Below are 16,565 nucleotides of genomic sequence, written 5' to 3'. Positions count from 1 at the left end.
AAACACACATCTTTTAACAGGGAAATCATAATGAGTAAATAGCACACTCCTGAGTGTTGTTAACTTCTTGACGCACCCATCCCGTTAGCGGGATAATTTTCATCAACATCTGCTGAATTGAAGTGCGCCAAATTCAAATTAAATTACTAAAAATATTTAATTTTCATGAAATCACAAGTGCAATATAGCAAAACACAGTTTAGTTTGTTTTTTAATTCACCGAGTGTGTCTGATTTCAATACAGCTTTTCGGCGAAAGCATAACAAGCGTTTATGTTTGAACATCTCTCTCAGTAGACAAAATATTACAAACACTAGCAGCCAAGTAGATTTGTCACGAAAGTCAGAAAAGCAATAAATTAAATTGCTTACCTTTGATGATCTTCGGATTTTGCACTCACAAGACTTCCAGTTACACAATAAATGTTCCTTTTGTTCCATAAAGATTATTTTATATCCAAAATACCTCCATTTGTTTAGCGCGTTATGTTCAGAAATCCACAGGCTTGAGCGGTCACAACATCGCAGACGAAAATTCCAAATAGTATCCGTAATGTGCGCAGAAACATGTCAAAAGTTTTTTATAATCAAGCCTCAGGTTGTTTTAAAAATATATAATCGATAATATATCAACCGGGACTGTAGCTTTTTCAATAGGAGAGGGAGAGACAATGGCTAACCCACTCTGTTGCGCAAGCAAAACTCTGCGAACACCCAGCTATCCACTGACGCGATGTGATCTTTCTGGCTCATTTTTCAAAATAAAAGCCTGAAACTATGTCTAAAGACTGTTCACAGCTTGACGAAGCCATAGGAAAAGGAATCTGGTTGATATCCCTTTAAATGGAGGCAAGGCATCCAATGGAACAGAGAGCTTTCAGGAAAAAAAGCACTTCCTTGTTGGATTTTCCTCAAGTTTTCGCCTGCAATATCAGTTCTGTTATACAGACAATATTTTGACAGTTTTAGAAACTTTAGAGTGTTTTCTATCCTAATCTGACAATTATATGCATATTCTAGTTTCTGGGCCTGAGAAATAGGCAGTCAAAAACTAAAATCCTGCCCCCTACACTCAAGAAGTTAATGTCTCTAGGGTGGTCCTTGCCACCTTCTGGTGACAGGTGGAACAATGACAGTATCCCCCCCATTTTCCAGGAGTGGCTCCAGCCGTGGAGCCAGGGCGACCACCACGTTGTTGGTTGAAGTCCCGAACAAGTCCCGGATCCAGGATGTCCCGGGCACCCATGCCTGCTCCTCGGGGCCGTAGCCCTCCCAGTCCAGTGAGGGTGTTTCGGACCCGACGAGCCTCCAACAGACATCGGACAGTGTAGGCCCGGGCAACCATCGACACATCGAGGGGGCAGAGGGGCAGGTGTGAGGGGAGAGAAGGGACTGGTCCTTACCAGCTTGAGACGAGAGACTGGCACAGGGCGTCACTACCCCACCTGGGAGGCCCGCGAGACCACCTTTGAGGGAAGATCAGGAGGGGACAGCCACACTCGTTGACCCGGTTGGAGGAGCCAAAGAGGCCTTCGTTGACAGTTTGCCTGGTGTTGGTTTCGGGCAGATGAGCGGAGTAAGAGTGATCGCACTCTGATCCAGGTGCGGCGACATCGTCGAATGAACGCCTCGGCTGATGGCACCCCCGCACGTCCGCCTCTTGATCGGGGGGGGGGGGACTCGACCTGACAATCGAACGGCTAGTTCGGCAGTGTGTTGGGAGCATACTCTGCCCAGGCGAGGAACTTGCTCCAGTTGCTGCCCTGAGTGGAGACAAAAGAGCGGAGGAACTTCTCCAGCTCCTGGTTGGCCCGCTCCGTTTGCCCATTCGACTGTGGGTGGAACCCAGAGGAGAGACTCACCGACTCACGAAGACAGGTGGGACCAGGGCCGACTAGTTGGAGCATCCCAGCTGGTCGCTGTCGTGACGACTTGCTCATGTCCTCAATCATGTTGGGCCACCACAATTTCTGCCTCAGGAACTCCAGTGGTCCGATTAACCCATGGATTTTCAGTTAATTCAGAGGAGTGTCCCCATTGTAGTACTCGAGAGCGGGCCGATTGCGGAACATAAAGTCTGTTAGTGGGACACCCGTTCTCTGGTCTGGGCTTGTCGTACCGTGGTCTCTATACTCCATAACACGGGAGCCACAATGCGGGAGCTGGGGATGATGGGCTCGGACTCCCTCTCCTCGTTAGAGACATTGTGTTGGCGGGTCAGGGCATCTGCTTTCTGATTCTTGGATCCCGGGCAATAGGCTAGAGTGAAGTTGAATCAAATTAATCGAATTAAAAAAACAGATTCCACCTAGCCTGGCGAACGTTCAACCTCCTGGCTTCTTGAATGGAAACCAAGTTCTTATGGTCCATCCAGATCACAAAAGAATGAGGTGCCCCCTCTAACCAGTGTTTCCACCCCTCAAGGGCCCACTTGACTGCCAAGAGCTCCCGGGTTGCCGTCATCGTAGTTGCGTTCTTGGTGGGCATGCAGCCTCCCGGAGCAGTATGATGGCCACCTGGGACAACAACAAACACTAAGTCTCGTAAACTCACTCAGGAGACAAACGCACATGGCACATTATTCAAGCTTCAGCAAAGGACAACAGAAAACACACCTCTTTTAACAGGGAAATCATAATGGGTAAATAGGAGTGTCGTTGTCACGAATCCCGCCGAAGATGGTGCCTCTTCCTGTTCGGGCAGCACTCGGCGGTCGTCGTTATCGGCCTACTAGCTGCCACCGATCCCCTTTTCTGTTTAATTTAGTGTAGTCTGATTAGTTTCACCTGTGTCTTGTTTTTGTTTTGGGCTATTTAAACCCGGTAGGCCCACTGGCTTTCGTGCGGGCTTGTTTTTCTGTTATTGGTGTGTGTATATTTGGTGGATTCTATTTTCCGAACAGTTTCGTTCTGTTTATTTGGACTGGGTCTTTATGCGCCCTTGTGTGTGGCATTGACCAACACTCTGTTGTTTGGAAATAAATATCCACGTATCGAACTACCCTGCTCTCTGCGCCTGACTCCTCCACCCACTACTTCTAGAAGTCGTAACAGAAGCCCGCACCATCTATGGAGTCAGCAGGAGCAGCGACCACCCCTCTTCCATCGATGGAGGAGCGCGTCCTCCATCACACAGCCGTCCTCCATCGGTTCGGCGATGGACCTGATGATGGAGAGGACGAAGCGATGGGAGAGGAGTGGTCTCCCGACATCCACCCCAGCTCCCCCACAGACGACGCAACCCACTCCTCCTCCGGCGGCGTCCTGTCCCAGTGCGTTGCGTCTCGCGCCCCCAAGGGAGTAGGATGGAGCGGCGGCTGGTTGCCAGGGATTTTTGCTCCAGCTTGAGCTCTACCTTAGATAGCCGACCGTTAGGGTCAGGGCTGGTCAGGGAGGCCGCGGTTCCGCTGGACATGGTAACGCAGGGGGATCATAGGGAGCGGATCCATTTCTACTTTATCGATTCACCTGCGTTTCCAGTGGTGTTGGGGGTTCCCTGGCTGGCTATTCACAATCCCCTCATTTCCTGGAGACAGGGGGCTCTTCAGGGGTGGTCAGAGGAGTGTATAGTAGTTTCCATCGGTGCCACGTTGGTGGAGAGTCCAGACCAGGTTTCCACTGTGCGCATTCCCTCAGAATATGCTTTTTGTAAAAAAAAGGCGACCAAATTACCACCCCATCGACGAGGGATTGCGTGATAAACCTCCAGGAGAACGCTGCACTTCCCAGGAGTCACGTGTACCCATTGTCACAGGAGGAGAGGTTGGCTATGGAGACATATATCACGGAATCTCTGAGACAGGGGTACATTCCCTCCATGTCACCCGTCTCCTCGAGTTTCTTTTTTGTGAAAAAAAAGGAGGGAGGACTGTGTCCGTGCATTAATTATCGAGGTCTAAATTCGATCACAGTGGGATTTAGTTATCCGCTACCTCTCATCGCTACGGCGGTGGAATCATTCCACGGAGCGCGTTTTTTCACGAAACTGGACCTCAGGAGCACGTATAATCTGGTGTGTATTCGGGATGGAGACGAGTGGAAAACCACATTTAGTACCACATCAGGCCACTATGAGTACCTCGTCATGCCGTATGGGTTAAAGGATGCTCCAGCCGTCTTTCAATCCTTTGTAGATGAGATTCTCAGCGACCTGCACGGGCAGGGTGTGGTGGTGTACATTGATGACATCTTGATCTATTCCGCCACACGCGTCGCGCATGTCTCCCTGGTGCGCAAGTTACTTGGGCGACTGCTGGAGCATGACCTATACGTCAAGGTTGAGAAATGTGTGTTCTCCAAATGAGCCGTTTCCTTCCTGGGTTATCGCATTTCCACCTCGGGGGTAGTGATGGTGTGTGACCGCGTTAACACCGTGCGTAATTGGCCGACTCCGACCACGGTAAAGGAGGTGCAGCGGTTTTTAGGGTTTACCAATTACTACCGGAGGTTTATCCAGGGTTTTGGCCAAGTGGCAGCTCCTATTACCTCACTGCTGAAGGGGGGGCCGGTGCGTTTACGGTGGTTGGCCGAGGCGGACGGAGCTTTCAACCGGTTGAAGGCGCTGCTTACTGACGCGCCCGTGTTGGCACATCTGGACCCCTTGTTAGCGTTCATAGTGGAGGTGGATGCGTCCGAGGCTGGGGTTGGAGCTGTGCTGTCACAGCGCTCGGGCACGCCACCGCAGCTCCGCCCCTGCGCTTTCTTTTCGAAGAGGCTGGGTCCTGCGGAGCGGAACTATAATGTGGGGGACCGGGAGTTGTTAGCTATGGTAAAAGCCCTGAAGGTGTGGAGACACTGGCTTGAGGGGGCTAAGCACCCTTTCCTCATCTGGACTGACCACCGCAATCTCGAGTATATCCGGGCGGCGAGGAGACTGAATCCTCATACAAGCTAGGTGGGCCATGTTCTTTACCCGATTCAGATTTACGGTCTCTTATAGACCAGGTTCCCTCAACACTAAGGCCGACGCGCTGTCCCGTCTCTATGACACTGAGGACCGGTCCATCGATCCTACTCCCATCCTTCCAGCTTCTAGGCTGGTGGCTCCGGTGGTATGGGAGTTGATGTTGTAGTTGACAGAGTGTACTGATGTGTTTAGTGCACAGATGAGTCATTGATTGCTCATGCACTTTTTCTACCTGTATTTATTGTCTGTGTATGTCCTCGTCTATGTTTTATTACGCGTTTCTATGTATGCACAGAGCCGCAACCAACATTTCCCCATAGCCATTATCTTATATTTTATCTCAAAGTTGAGTGACAATAAAGTTGAGTCAAAAAGTGATGTAAAGTGAGTGGTTGATGAGAAATACAGGTGATGCTTCCTCTAAGGGCAGACCTTCTAAGAGGTTGAGCCTCTGTCTTGCATCATAACTAATAACTCTTCTATTAAACCCACAAGAGGCCTTAATGTAAGCATAAACCTCCATATCTATCCATCCCCAAGTCTACGTACCAAATGGCACCCTATTCCAAGTTACACGTTTTATTGTCACGTGCAGTAGTACAGTGAAATGCGTTTTCTTGCTTTGTCATCCTCTATAGTGCACTACTCAAAAGCAGTGCACTAAATGGAATAGGGTGCAATTTGAGACAAACCCCGATGTCATTTGATTAAGGCAGGGCAGGGTCTTTCCTCTAAGCTTCCCCCAAACAAACAGACAGCAGCCAGTTGTTGGTTCCTCTTAGGCAGGCTGGCAGGCAGACAGGCAGGCTGATTGGATTGACGATGATGCTGGTGCTAATGTGTGATAGACTGTGTTAATAATGCTTGGCTCTCTTTAGGGGGTTCCTGAGCTCTGTGTTGATGGATCTGTAAATCTGTCTGCCTGTTTGGATTGCAACACTTCAGTGCACACCGTACCACAGGGACCCTGATGCATAACCAACCTGTCACTTAATCCTCAACTATTGTGTGTGTGTGTGTGTGTGTGTGTGTGTGTGTGTGTGTGTGTGTGTGTGTGCTCACACTTTCACTGAGTCTGATTGCATATGTGGAGTGTGTGTAGCTGTGAGACAATGGCTTATAGCAACATGTTGTTGGTTAAGTAAGTGTTGTGGGGGCCTCCCGGGTGGCGCAGTGGTTAAGGGTGCTGTACTGCAGCGCCAGCTGTGCCATCAGAGTCCCTGGGTTCGTGCCCAGGCTCTGTCGTAACCAGCCGCGACTGGGAGGTCCATGGGGCGACGCACAATTGGCCTAGCGTCGTCCGGGTTAGGGAGGGCCTGGTCGGTAGGGATGTCTCATTGCGCACCAGCAACTCCTGTGGCGGGCCGGGCGCAGTGCGCGCTAGCCAAGGTGGCCAGTTGCACGGTGTTTCCCCCGACACATTGGTGAGGCTGGCTTCCGGGTTGGATGCGCGCTGTGTTAAGAAGCAGTGCGGCTTGGTTGGGTTGTGTATCGGAGGACGCATGACTTTCAACCTTCGTCTCTCCTGAGCCCTTACGGGAGTTGTAGCGATGAGACAAGATTGGATACCAATTGGATACCACGAAATTGGGGAGAAAAAGGGGTAAAATAAAAAAAATGTAAAAAGTAAGTGTTGTGCAGGATAGTGCATAAATAGCAGGGTTTTCTGTGTCTCGGTATTGTCCTGAGGTATTCTAACGTGCTGTGAGATGCTGTTTCAACACCTCTTTTCCCTTTTCATTCCCACCAGACCCTGGGGCTGGTACCCAGCTGGGCATCTGGCAACGTGATTCGGTCCAGAGAGGCAGCCTTTGATTGGCACTAACCTACATGCCTGTGTGTGTGTGTCCAGCTGCAGAAATGGCGTGCCCATCAAGAAGAGGTTGCCAGATTGGAGGCAGCCATTGCTGGCAGGCAGCAGGAGGAAAAGGAGGACAGACTGAGGAGGGAGCAGGAGAGAGACTTGGCCATGAGGTCACTGCAGAAGGAAAAAGTAAAGACCCCCTAATCCTTACACCTGCCAAGCTCCAGCATATTGCACTGCCCCCAGTCACATTATGTTTGAAATGAGTCTTTGCTCCTCAGATTCTATGGCAATATATAATAACATTTTAGTATCCAATATACTGTAGGCATGGCCCAAGTTCATTTGAGTGATTTAACTCCACGGATATGTAACATAATATTACTGTATATGTTATTATAAGGTTGTCAGAAAAGTGGAAAAGTGTCATGATGATTTTCATTAGCTTGATTAATTGTGTATTCAGCTTAATGAGGTGTGTGTGTGTGTGTGTGTGTGTGTGTGTGTGTGTGTGTGTGTGTGTGTGTGTGTGTGTGTGTGTGTGTGTGTGTGTGTGTGTGTGTGTGTGTGTGTGTGTGTGTGTGTGTGTGTGTGTGTCCATGCGTGTATGTAGAAGCGTATGGTCCCTGACCCTCATTGCCCCTTGGTATCGCCCCAGGGTGTGTATTGGTGCCAGCCTTGTTTGATTGCGCCCCTCCTTTGGGGCCTGCTACAGTACCACAGGAAAGCTAGGAGAATCTCTGATTAATGATGCCATTTAGGCTGAAATGGATTACATATACTTGTACACAGTCATCTCTCAGACTATGAACTATCGTCTCATTCATTTGATTTACTCTTATCTGATTTCACACCGTCACGATCAATAGGACGCGATGACATCACACTAAAGTTTCCCTCGTGTTCACTCGCTTGCTCCAGGCATTACTGTAAACTTTTTGGTTTCTTTTGTGAACGTTCGTTCCCTGTATATCTTAGGTGAAGCAGTACTATGCAGAGAAACAGATGAGGAGAGAGGAGCTGGAGAGGAGAGATCAGCAGAGACTGACAGAGCTGAGGAGATTCATGGCAGAGCAAGCTAAGAGAGATAAGGAAAGGTAAGCATGCACCATGGGCAGCAGCTTAGCCTCAAGGAGAGAGCTCAACACCTGGCTGACAGGCAGTTCTTTGTTCGCCCCTATGGCTCATTTGGACAGTGCTCATAAAACACCTTTATTTCGAATGGTGACTCATTTATGGAGTCATTTATATGTTTTTCCATGACAAATTGAGGAATTAGTTTGAAATATCTAATTTTAGGAACCCCTGGTATGATTCGATGATTCGAAGTTGCCGTTTTCTTTTTAGTTTTCTAAAAAGTTCCACGGTCCTTTCTAGCATTCAAGCCCCCTTTCAAGTCCCTGGCATTTAAACAGTGCTAGGAGAACGAGAGAGAGAGAGAGAGACAGGGTTGAGATAGTCAAGCCAGGGTGAGGAGCTCTGAGGACATGAGATACTGTAGCTGCTGCTGAGACCGAGGAGCAGCTCTCTAGCAGCCCATAACGCTCTCCCAGCCTGCAGGGCTGCTGTGCCACCACAGATAGGTGTTGCCTGGGCTGAGGGTTGAAGTCCTTGCCCACTTCTCTCCCTCCCCTCTCTCTATACCCTCCTGCCCTCAGGGTGCAGTTTCGTGAGGAGGCGCTGCTGCAGCGGAGGCAGGAAAGGGAGGCGCAGGCGCTCCAGCACCTAAAAGAGGAAGAGGAGAGAGACAGTCGTCTGGAGGCCCTGAGAAATCAGGTACGTCTCTTTATCAGTATTTATTCCCATTCACTTCCCTTATTGGATCTGACATTTAAAATGCCACGGAGGAGAACATTTGTGGCCGCTTTTGACCTCGCTGTTCCACGTTGGTTTTGAGGCTTCACTGCCACTTACTGGTGGGATAGGGAAATACAAGGAAATGACTAGGCTTTCATCAAATTGGTGTTTTTCCCAAGTGATTTCTCCATCCCCCACACGGTTAAGGTGGCAGTGGTGGCAGAGCCAGACCCAGAGAGGATGATGGGAGATACGGAGGCCTGGAGAGGCCGGATAATGCAGCAGAGCGGAGAGGAGGAGTTTTGGTTGCACCGTCCCCTATATCACCTCAACACGTACACAGACTCTCAGGTGAGTCTGGCCTGACACTGTCCTTTACTTTCTGCTCTCAAGTCAACACACGTCAATCTGCCTTTTCCCCCACTGCGCCCTCTCCAGTAGCTCCCAAGGTTGTTAACGTGTGTCAGTCCAAGGAGGGTGGTGGGAAGACGGGCTCATTGTGGCTGGAATGGAATGAATGGAACGGGGTCAAACGTGGTTTATGTTTGATGCCGTTCCAGTGATTCCATTCCAGCCATTACAATGAGCCCGTCCTCCTATAGCTCCTCCCACCAACCTCCTTTTTGTGTCAATGTAATATTTTGTGTTTACTGCCTCACTCACTGACATACAAAAACCCAGAAAAATCTTTCACAATAATGTTTGACCTGGGTAAACAAACCTTACCCTCATGCAGACAGACCTTTAAACAGAATCCCCTCGAGGCCTGTGGGTGAAGTTACATACAGTACATCTGTCTGGTACATTGTGTCACGACTCCACAGGAAAGCACCGTTTTTTTTTTACCTGCAGTCTATTGCATAATCAGGCCAGTGAAGGTTAGATCATCTCCTCCAATTGAAAACGTGATCGATGACTAAATCACCTTGGTTTAACTGAGGAATGTTTGGAAACATATCAAAACATGTTTGACTAGAATTGCAAAATATCATAAAAATTTATGAACAAGGGTGTGACTGTATCGTCCTTATCTATTTTCTTTATGCCTTTTGGACCTTACAACAGCGCGTCCCAAATGGCACCGTATTCCCAATATAGTGCACTCCTTTTGACCAGATCCCTATTATCATTTCCTCTGTTGGTTTCCAGATTGTGTCTGATCCGAGAGTGAGGATTGAACTGGCCCTCCGGGCAGCAGGACTCCACGACACACTGTATGCGAAGGAGGTTCTCTCTGTAGTCCAGCCACCCAGACCACCTCGACGGGACACTGACTCCACAGGATTCAAGTCTTCCACAAAGAGTGTTTAGCCCTTTTCAATCAAAATTGCTAACCAGGTGTCCCGAATAAGTCATAATGTAAATAACATTTTCCCTGGCCAGTGACAGAGCATGTTTTTATTGATGTGAAGTTTAATTGTTTTTTTAAACATCTTGGAAACTGGCTACAGGTGATATAGATAAAAAAGCGATATTTGTCCACAGATTTGTCAGAGTGTCTTCTTTGAGCTACTTCTGTGATTGTCAATACAGACCATATTGGCTCAACTTCTAACATATTCCTCGCAGTATTCCTCATACGCCTCCCTTTGCTATCTGTCAGTATCTGATACTTCATTTAACACAGAATGTCCGCGTTTCGTGCCACTGTGACGTTAGATAACAAATGCCTGTCATTATGAGAAACCTGTCATGAATGGTATTTAGCTGTATATACCTGTAGTTGCTCATTTGACTCTGTAACATACACTGAGTGTACAAACATTAGGAATATCTGCTCTTTGCATGACACAGGCTGACCAGGTGAATCGAGGTGAAAGCTATGATCCCTTATTGATGTCACTTGTTAAATCCACTTCAATCGGTGTAGATGAAGGGGAAGAGACAGGTTAAAGAAGGATTTTTAAGCCTTGAGATAATTGAGACATGGATTGTGTATGTGTGCTATTTAGAGGCTGAATGGGCAAGACAAAAGCATTAAGTACCTTTGACCGGGGTATGGTAGTAAGTGCCAGGCGCACCGGTTTGTGTCAAGAACTGCAATGCTGCTGGGCTTTTCACACTCAACAGTTTCCCGTGTGTATCAAGAATGGTCCACCACCCAAAGCTCTCCCTCGCCCTCCATTTGACAAATCTGACCTTAATTCTATCCTCCTGATTTCTGGATACAAGCCAAAACTAAAGCAGGAAGCACCAGTGACTCGGTCAATAAAGAAGTGGTCAGATGATGCAGATGCTAAGCTACAGGACTGTTTTAATAGCACAGACTGGAATATGTTCTGGGATTCTTCCGATGGCATTGAGGAGGACACCACATCAGTCACTGGCTTTATCAATAAGTGCATCGATGATGTCGTGCCCACAGTGACTGGACGTACATACCCCAACCAGAATCCATGGATTACAGGCAACATCCACACTGAGCTAAAGGGTGGAGCTACTTCTTTCAAGGAGCGGGATATAACCCAGACGTTTATAAGAAATCCCACTATGCCCTCAGACAAACCATCAAACAGTCAAAGTGTTAATACAGGACTAAGACTGAATCGTACTACACTGGCTCAGATGCTCGTCGGATGTGGCAGGGCTTGTAAACTATTACAGACTACAAAGGGAAGCACAGCCGAGAGCTGCCCATTGACACGGGCCTACCAGATTAGCTAAATTACTTCTATGCTCGCTTCGAGGCAAGCAACACTGAAGCATGCATGAGAGCATCAGCTGTTCCAGACGACTGTGTGATCACGCTCTCCATAGCCGATGTGAGTAAAACCTTTAAACAGGTCAACATTCAGAAGGCCGCAGGACCAGATGGATTACCAGGACGTGTACTCCGAGCATGCGCTGACCCACTGGCAAGTGTCTTCACTGACATTTTCAACCAGTCCCTGACTGAGTCTGTAATACCAACATGTTTCAAGCAGACCACCATAGTCCCTGTGCCCAAGAACTCTAAGGTAACCTACCTAAATGACTACCGACTCGTAGCACTCACGTCTGTAGCCATGAAGTGCTTTGAAAGGCTGGTCATGGCTCACATCAACACCATTATACCAGAAACACTAGACCCACTCCAATTTGCATACCACCCTAACAGATCCACAGATGATGCAATGTCTATTGCACTCCACACTGCCCTTTCACACTTGGACAAAAGGAACACCTACGTGAGAATGCGATTCATTCACTACAGCTCAGAGTTCAACACCATAGTGCCCACAAAGCTCATCACTAAGCTAAGGACCTTGGGACTAAACACCTCCCTCTGCAACTGGATTGTGGACTTCCTGACAGGCCGCCCCCAGGTGGTAAGGGTAGGTAACAACACATCTGCCACGCTGATCCTCAACACGGGGGCATCTCAGGGGTGCGTGCTCAGTCCCTTCCTGTACTCCTTGTTCATCCATGACTGCATGGCCAGGCACGACTCCATCATTAAGTTTGCCGATGAGTGGTAGGCCTTATCACCGACAACGATGAAACAGCCTATAGGGAGAGACAGATAACAACCTCTCCCTCAACGTGATCAAGACAAAGGAGATGATTGTGGACTACAGGAAAAGGAGGACCGAGCATCCCCCCATTCTCATCGACAGGGCTGTAATGGAGCAGGTTGAGAGCTTCAAGTTGCTTGGTGTCCACATCAGCAACAAACTATCATGGTCCAAGCACACCAAGACAGTCATGAAGAGGGCATGACAAAACCTATTCCCCCTCAGGAGATTGAACATATTTGGCATGGGTCCTCAGATCCTAAAAATGTTCTACAGCTGCACCATCAAGAGCATCCTGAACGGTTGAATCACCACCTGGTATGGCAACTGCTTGGCCTCTGTCACTACAGAGGTTAGTGCGTACGACCCAGTACATCACTGAGGTCAAGCTTCCTGCCATCCAGGACCTCTATACCAGGCGGTGTCAGACAAAGGTCCTAAAAATGGTCGAAGACTCCAGCCACCCTATTCATTGTCTGTTCTCTCTGCTACCACGTGGCAAGCGGTACCGGAGCGCCAAGTCTAGGTCCAAAAGGCTTCATAACAGCTTCTTCCCCCAAGTTATAATACTCCAGAACAGCTAATCAAATGGCTACCCGGACTATTTGCATTGTCCCCCCACCCCTCTTTTATGCTGCTGCTACTCTAGTTATTATCTATGCATAGTCAATTTAACTCAATTACCTCGACTAACCTGTGCCCTGCCCATTGACTCTGTACCGGTACCCCCTGGATATAGTCTCGCTACAGTTATTTTACTGCTGCTCTTTAATTATTTTTATTTCTTAACAATTTTTTACCTAACACTTTTTTTTCTTAAAACTGCATACAGTGGGGCAAAAAAGTATTTAGTCAGCCACCAATTGTGCAAGTTCTCCCACTTAAAAAGATGAGAGAGGCCTGTAATTTTGATCATAGGTACACTTCAACTATGACAGACAAAATGAGAAAAAAATCCAGAAAATCACATTGTAGGTTTTTTTAATGAATTTATTTGCAAATTATGGTGGAAAATAAGTATTTGGTCAATAACAAAAGTTTATCTCAATACTTTGTTATATACCCTTTGTTGGCAATGACAGAGGTCAAACGTTTTCTGTAAGTCTTCACAAAGTTTCCACACACTGTTGCTGGTATTTTGGTCCATTCCTCTATGCAGATCTCCTCTAGAGCAGTGATGTTTTGGGGCTGTTGCTGGGCAACACGGACATTCAACTCCCTCCAAAGATTTTCTATGGGGTTGAGATCTGGAGACTGGCTAGGCAACTCCAGGATCTTGAAATGCTTCTTACGAAGCCACTCCTTGTGTGTTTTGGATCATTGTCATGCTGAAAGACCCAGCCACGTTTCATCTTCAATGCCCTTGCTGATGGAAGGAGGTTTTCACTCAAAATCTCACGATACATGGCCCCATTCATTCTTTCCTTTACACAGATCAGTCGTCCTGGTCCCTTTGCAGAAAAACAGCCCCAAAGCATGATGTTTCCACCAGCATGCTTCACAGTAGGTATGGTGTTCTTTGGATGCAACTCAGCATTCTTTGTCCTCCAAACACGACGAGTTGAGTTTTTACCAAAAAGTTATATTTTGGTTTTATCTGACCATATGACATTCTCCCAATCTTCTTCTGGATCATCCAAATGTTCTCTAGCAAACTTCAGACGGGCCTGGACATGTACTGGCTTAAGCAGGGGGACACGTCTGGCACGGCAGGATTTGAGTCCCTGGCGGCGTAGTGTGTTACTGATGGTAGGCTTTGTTACTTTGGTCCCAGCTCTGCAGGTCATTCACTAGGTCCCCCCTGTGTGGTTCTGGGATTTTTGCTCACCGTTCTTGTGATCATTTTGACTCCACGGGGTGAGATCTTGTGTGGAGCCCCAGATCGAGGGAGATTATCAGTGGTCTTGTATGTCTTCCATTTCCTAATAATTGCTCCCACAGTTGATTTCTTCAAACCAAGCTGCTTACCTATTACAGATTCAGTCTTCCCAGCCTGGTGCCGGTCTACAATTTTGTTTCTGGTGTCCTTTGACAGCTCTTTGGTCTTGGCCATAGTGGAGTTTGGAGTGTGACTGTTTGAGGTTGTGGACAGGTGTCTTTTATACTGATATCAAGTTCAAACAGGTGCCATTAATACAGGTAACGACTGGAGGACAGAGGAGCCTCTTAAAGAATAAGTTACAGGTCTGTGAGAGAACCTGTGAGAAATCTTGCTTGTTTGTAGGTGACCATATATGCATTTTACACCATCATTTGCAAATAAATTCATAAAAAATCCTACAATGTGATTTTATGGATTTTTTTCCTCATTTTGTCTGTCATAGTTGAAGTGTACCTATGATGAAAATTACAGGCGTCTCTCGTCTTTTTAAGTGGGAGAACTTGCACAATTGGTGGCTGACTAAATACTTTTTTGCCCCACTGTATGTATGTATGCATGACAGTTTTGGCTGATACCAATATCCAATATTTTCCTTGCCAAAAAAACCCGATACATATACCAATAACCGATCATTTAAAAAATTGCGGCCTTTTAAGCATCTAGTACAGTTAAATAGTTTGATTGGGAGTCCCATAGGGTGGCGCACAATTGGCCCAGCGTCGTCTGGGTTTGGCCCGGGTAGGCCGTCATTGTAAATAAGAATTTGTTCTTAACTGACTTGCCTAGTTAAATAAAGGTTACACACACATACACCACACCACACATCACACTGACCAAAAAGTTATTTTGTTGGCATTTACGTATGGTCGGCAAATCCGACCACAACGCCATCTGGCTCCTTTCGTCTTATACGCAGAAACTCAAACAGGATGTACCGGTGACGAGAACCATTCAACGCTGGTCCGATCAATCGGAAGCCAGGCTTCAAGATTGTTTTGATCATGCGGACTGGAACATGTTCCAGTCAGCCTCAGAGAACAACATTGACCTATACGCTGACTCGGTGAGTGTGTTGGAGATATTGTACCCACTGTGACTATTAAACCCTACCCTAACCAGAAACCGTGGATGGATGGCAGCATTCGCACAAAACTGAAAGTGCAATCCACCACATTTAACCATGGAAAGAGGTCTGGGAATATGTCTGAATATAAACAGTGTAGCTATTCCCTCCGCAAGGCAATCAAACAAGCAAAATTCCAGTACAGGGTCAAGGTGGAGTCGCAATTCAACGGCTCAGACACGAGACTGACAGGATCTACAGGAAATCACGGGCTACAAAAATAAATCCAGTCACGTCACGGACACCGACGTCACGCTTCCAGACAAACTAAACACCTTCTTTGCCCGATTTGAGGATAATACAGTGACACAGTCGAGTCCCGCTAACAAGGACTGCGCCCCCACCCTCTCCATGGCTGACGTGAGTAAAACATTTAAACGTGTTAACCCTCGCAAGGCTGCTGGCCAGACGGCATCCCTAGCCGAGTCCTTGACATTTTCAATCGCTCCCTATCCCAGTCTGTTGTCCCCACATGCTTCAAGATGGCTACCATTGCTCCTGTACCCGAGAATGTAAAGATAACTGAACTAAATTACTAATGCCGGTAGCACTCACTTCTGTCATCATGAAGTGCTTTGAAAGACTGACTAGTCAAGGATCATAACACCTCCACCTTACCGGCCACCCTAGACCCACTTCGTTTGCCTACCGTCCCAACAAGTCCACAGACTATGCAATCACCATCACACTGCCCTAACCCATATGTCCAAAAGGAAAAGCTACGTAAGAATGCTGTTCATTGATTACAGCTCAGCATTCAACACCATAGTACCCTCCAAGCTCATCATCAAGCTGGAGGCCCTGGGTCTCAACCCTGCCCTGTGCAATTGGGTCCTGGACTTTCTGACGGGCCGCCCCCAGGTGGTGAAGGTAGGAAACAACCTCTCCACTTCGCTGACCCTCAACACTGGGGCCCCACAACGGTGCGTGCTCAGCCCCCTCATGTACTCCTTGTTCACCCACGACTGCGTAGCCATGCACACCTCCAACTCAATCATCATGTTTGCAGACAACACAACAGTAGTGGGCTTGATTACCAACAACGAGACAGCCTACAGAGTGGAGGTGAGGGCACTCGGAGTGTGGTTTCAGGAAAAAAAACTCTCACTCAACATCAACAAAACAAAGGAGATGATCGTGGACATCAGGAAACAGCAGAGGGAGCACCCCCCCTATCCACATCGAAGGGACAGCAGTGGAGAAGGTGGAAAGTTTTAAGTTCCTCGGTACACATCACTGACAAACTGAAATGGTCCACTCACACAGACAGTGTGGTGAAGAAGGCGCAACAACGCCTCTTCAACTTCAGGAGGCTGAAGAAATTGTACTTGCCACCCAAAAACCTGACAAACTTTTACAGATGCACAATCAAGAACATCCTGTCGGGCTGTATCACAGGCTGCTACGGTAACTGCACCGCTCTCAACCGCAACGCTCTCCAGAGGGTGGTGCGGTCTGCACAAAGCATCACCGGGGGCAAACTACCTACACTCGCATTAACATTTGCTAACCATGTGTATGTGACAAATACAATTTGGTTTGATGTTCCCATTACCAGTAA

At 47.7% G+C, this 16,565-nt stretch overlaps 1 protein-coding gene across 3 annotated transcripts in view; it reads left to right on the top strand.

Annotated features, from left to right (window-relative positions):
* The window catches only part of LOC118385796 (coiled-coil domain-containing protein 148-like), a 47,305-nt gene extending 37,318 nt beyond the window's left edge, over positions 1–9,987 (top strand). For 2 of the 3 annotated variants that reach the window (XM_052521976.1, XM_052521975.1), the window contains exons 11-15: positions 6,757–6,897; positions 7,687–7,805; positions 8,367–8,484; positions 8,713–8,856; positions 9,655–9,987. In XM_052521976.1, coding sequence (XP_052377936.1) covers positions 6,757–6,897; positions 7,687–7,805; positions 8,367–8,484; positions 8,713–8,856; positions 9,655–9,816 — 684 coding nt within the window. In that variant the 3' untranslated portion in view covers positions 9,817–9,987. Of the gene's footprint in view, positions 1–6,756; positions 6,898–7,686; positions 7,806–8,366; positions 8,485–8,684; positions 8,857–9,654 lie in introns of those variants that run through there. The other variant, XM_052521978.1, reaches the window with a different exon arrangement.
* The last annotated feature ends 6,578 nt before the right edge of the window (positions 9,988–16,565 follow it).

The sequence above is a fragment of the Oncorhynchus keta genome, chromosome 7, assembly GCF_023373465.1.
Source record: "Oncorhynchus keta strain PuntledgeMale-10-30-2019 chromosome 7, Oket_V2, whole genome shotgun sequence".
In the NCBI taxonomy this organism is placed as follows: Eukaryota; Metazoa; Chordata; class Actinopteri; order Salmoniformes; family Salmonidae; genus Oncorhynchus; species Oncorhynchus keta.
The sequence above is the reverse complement of the archived record's forward strand: the minus strand, read 5'-3'. Positions and strand labels throughout refer to the sequence as shown.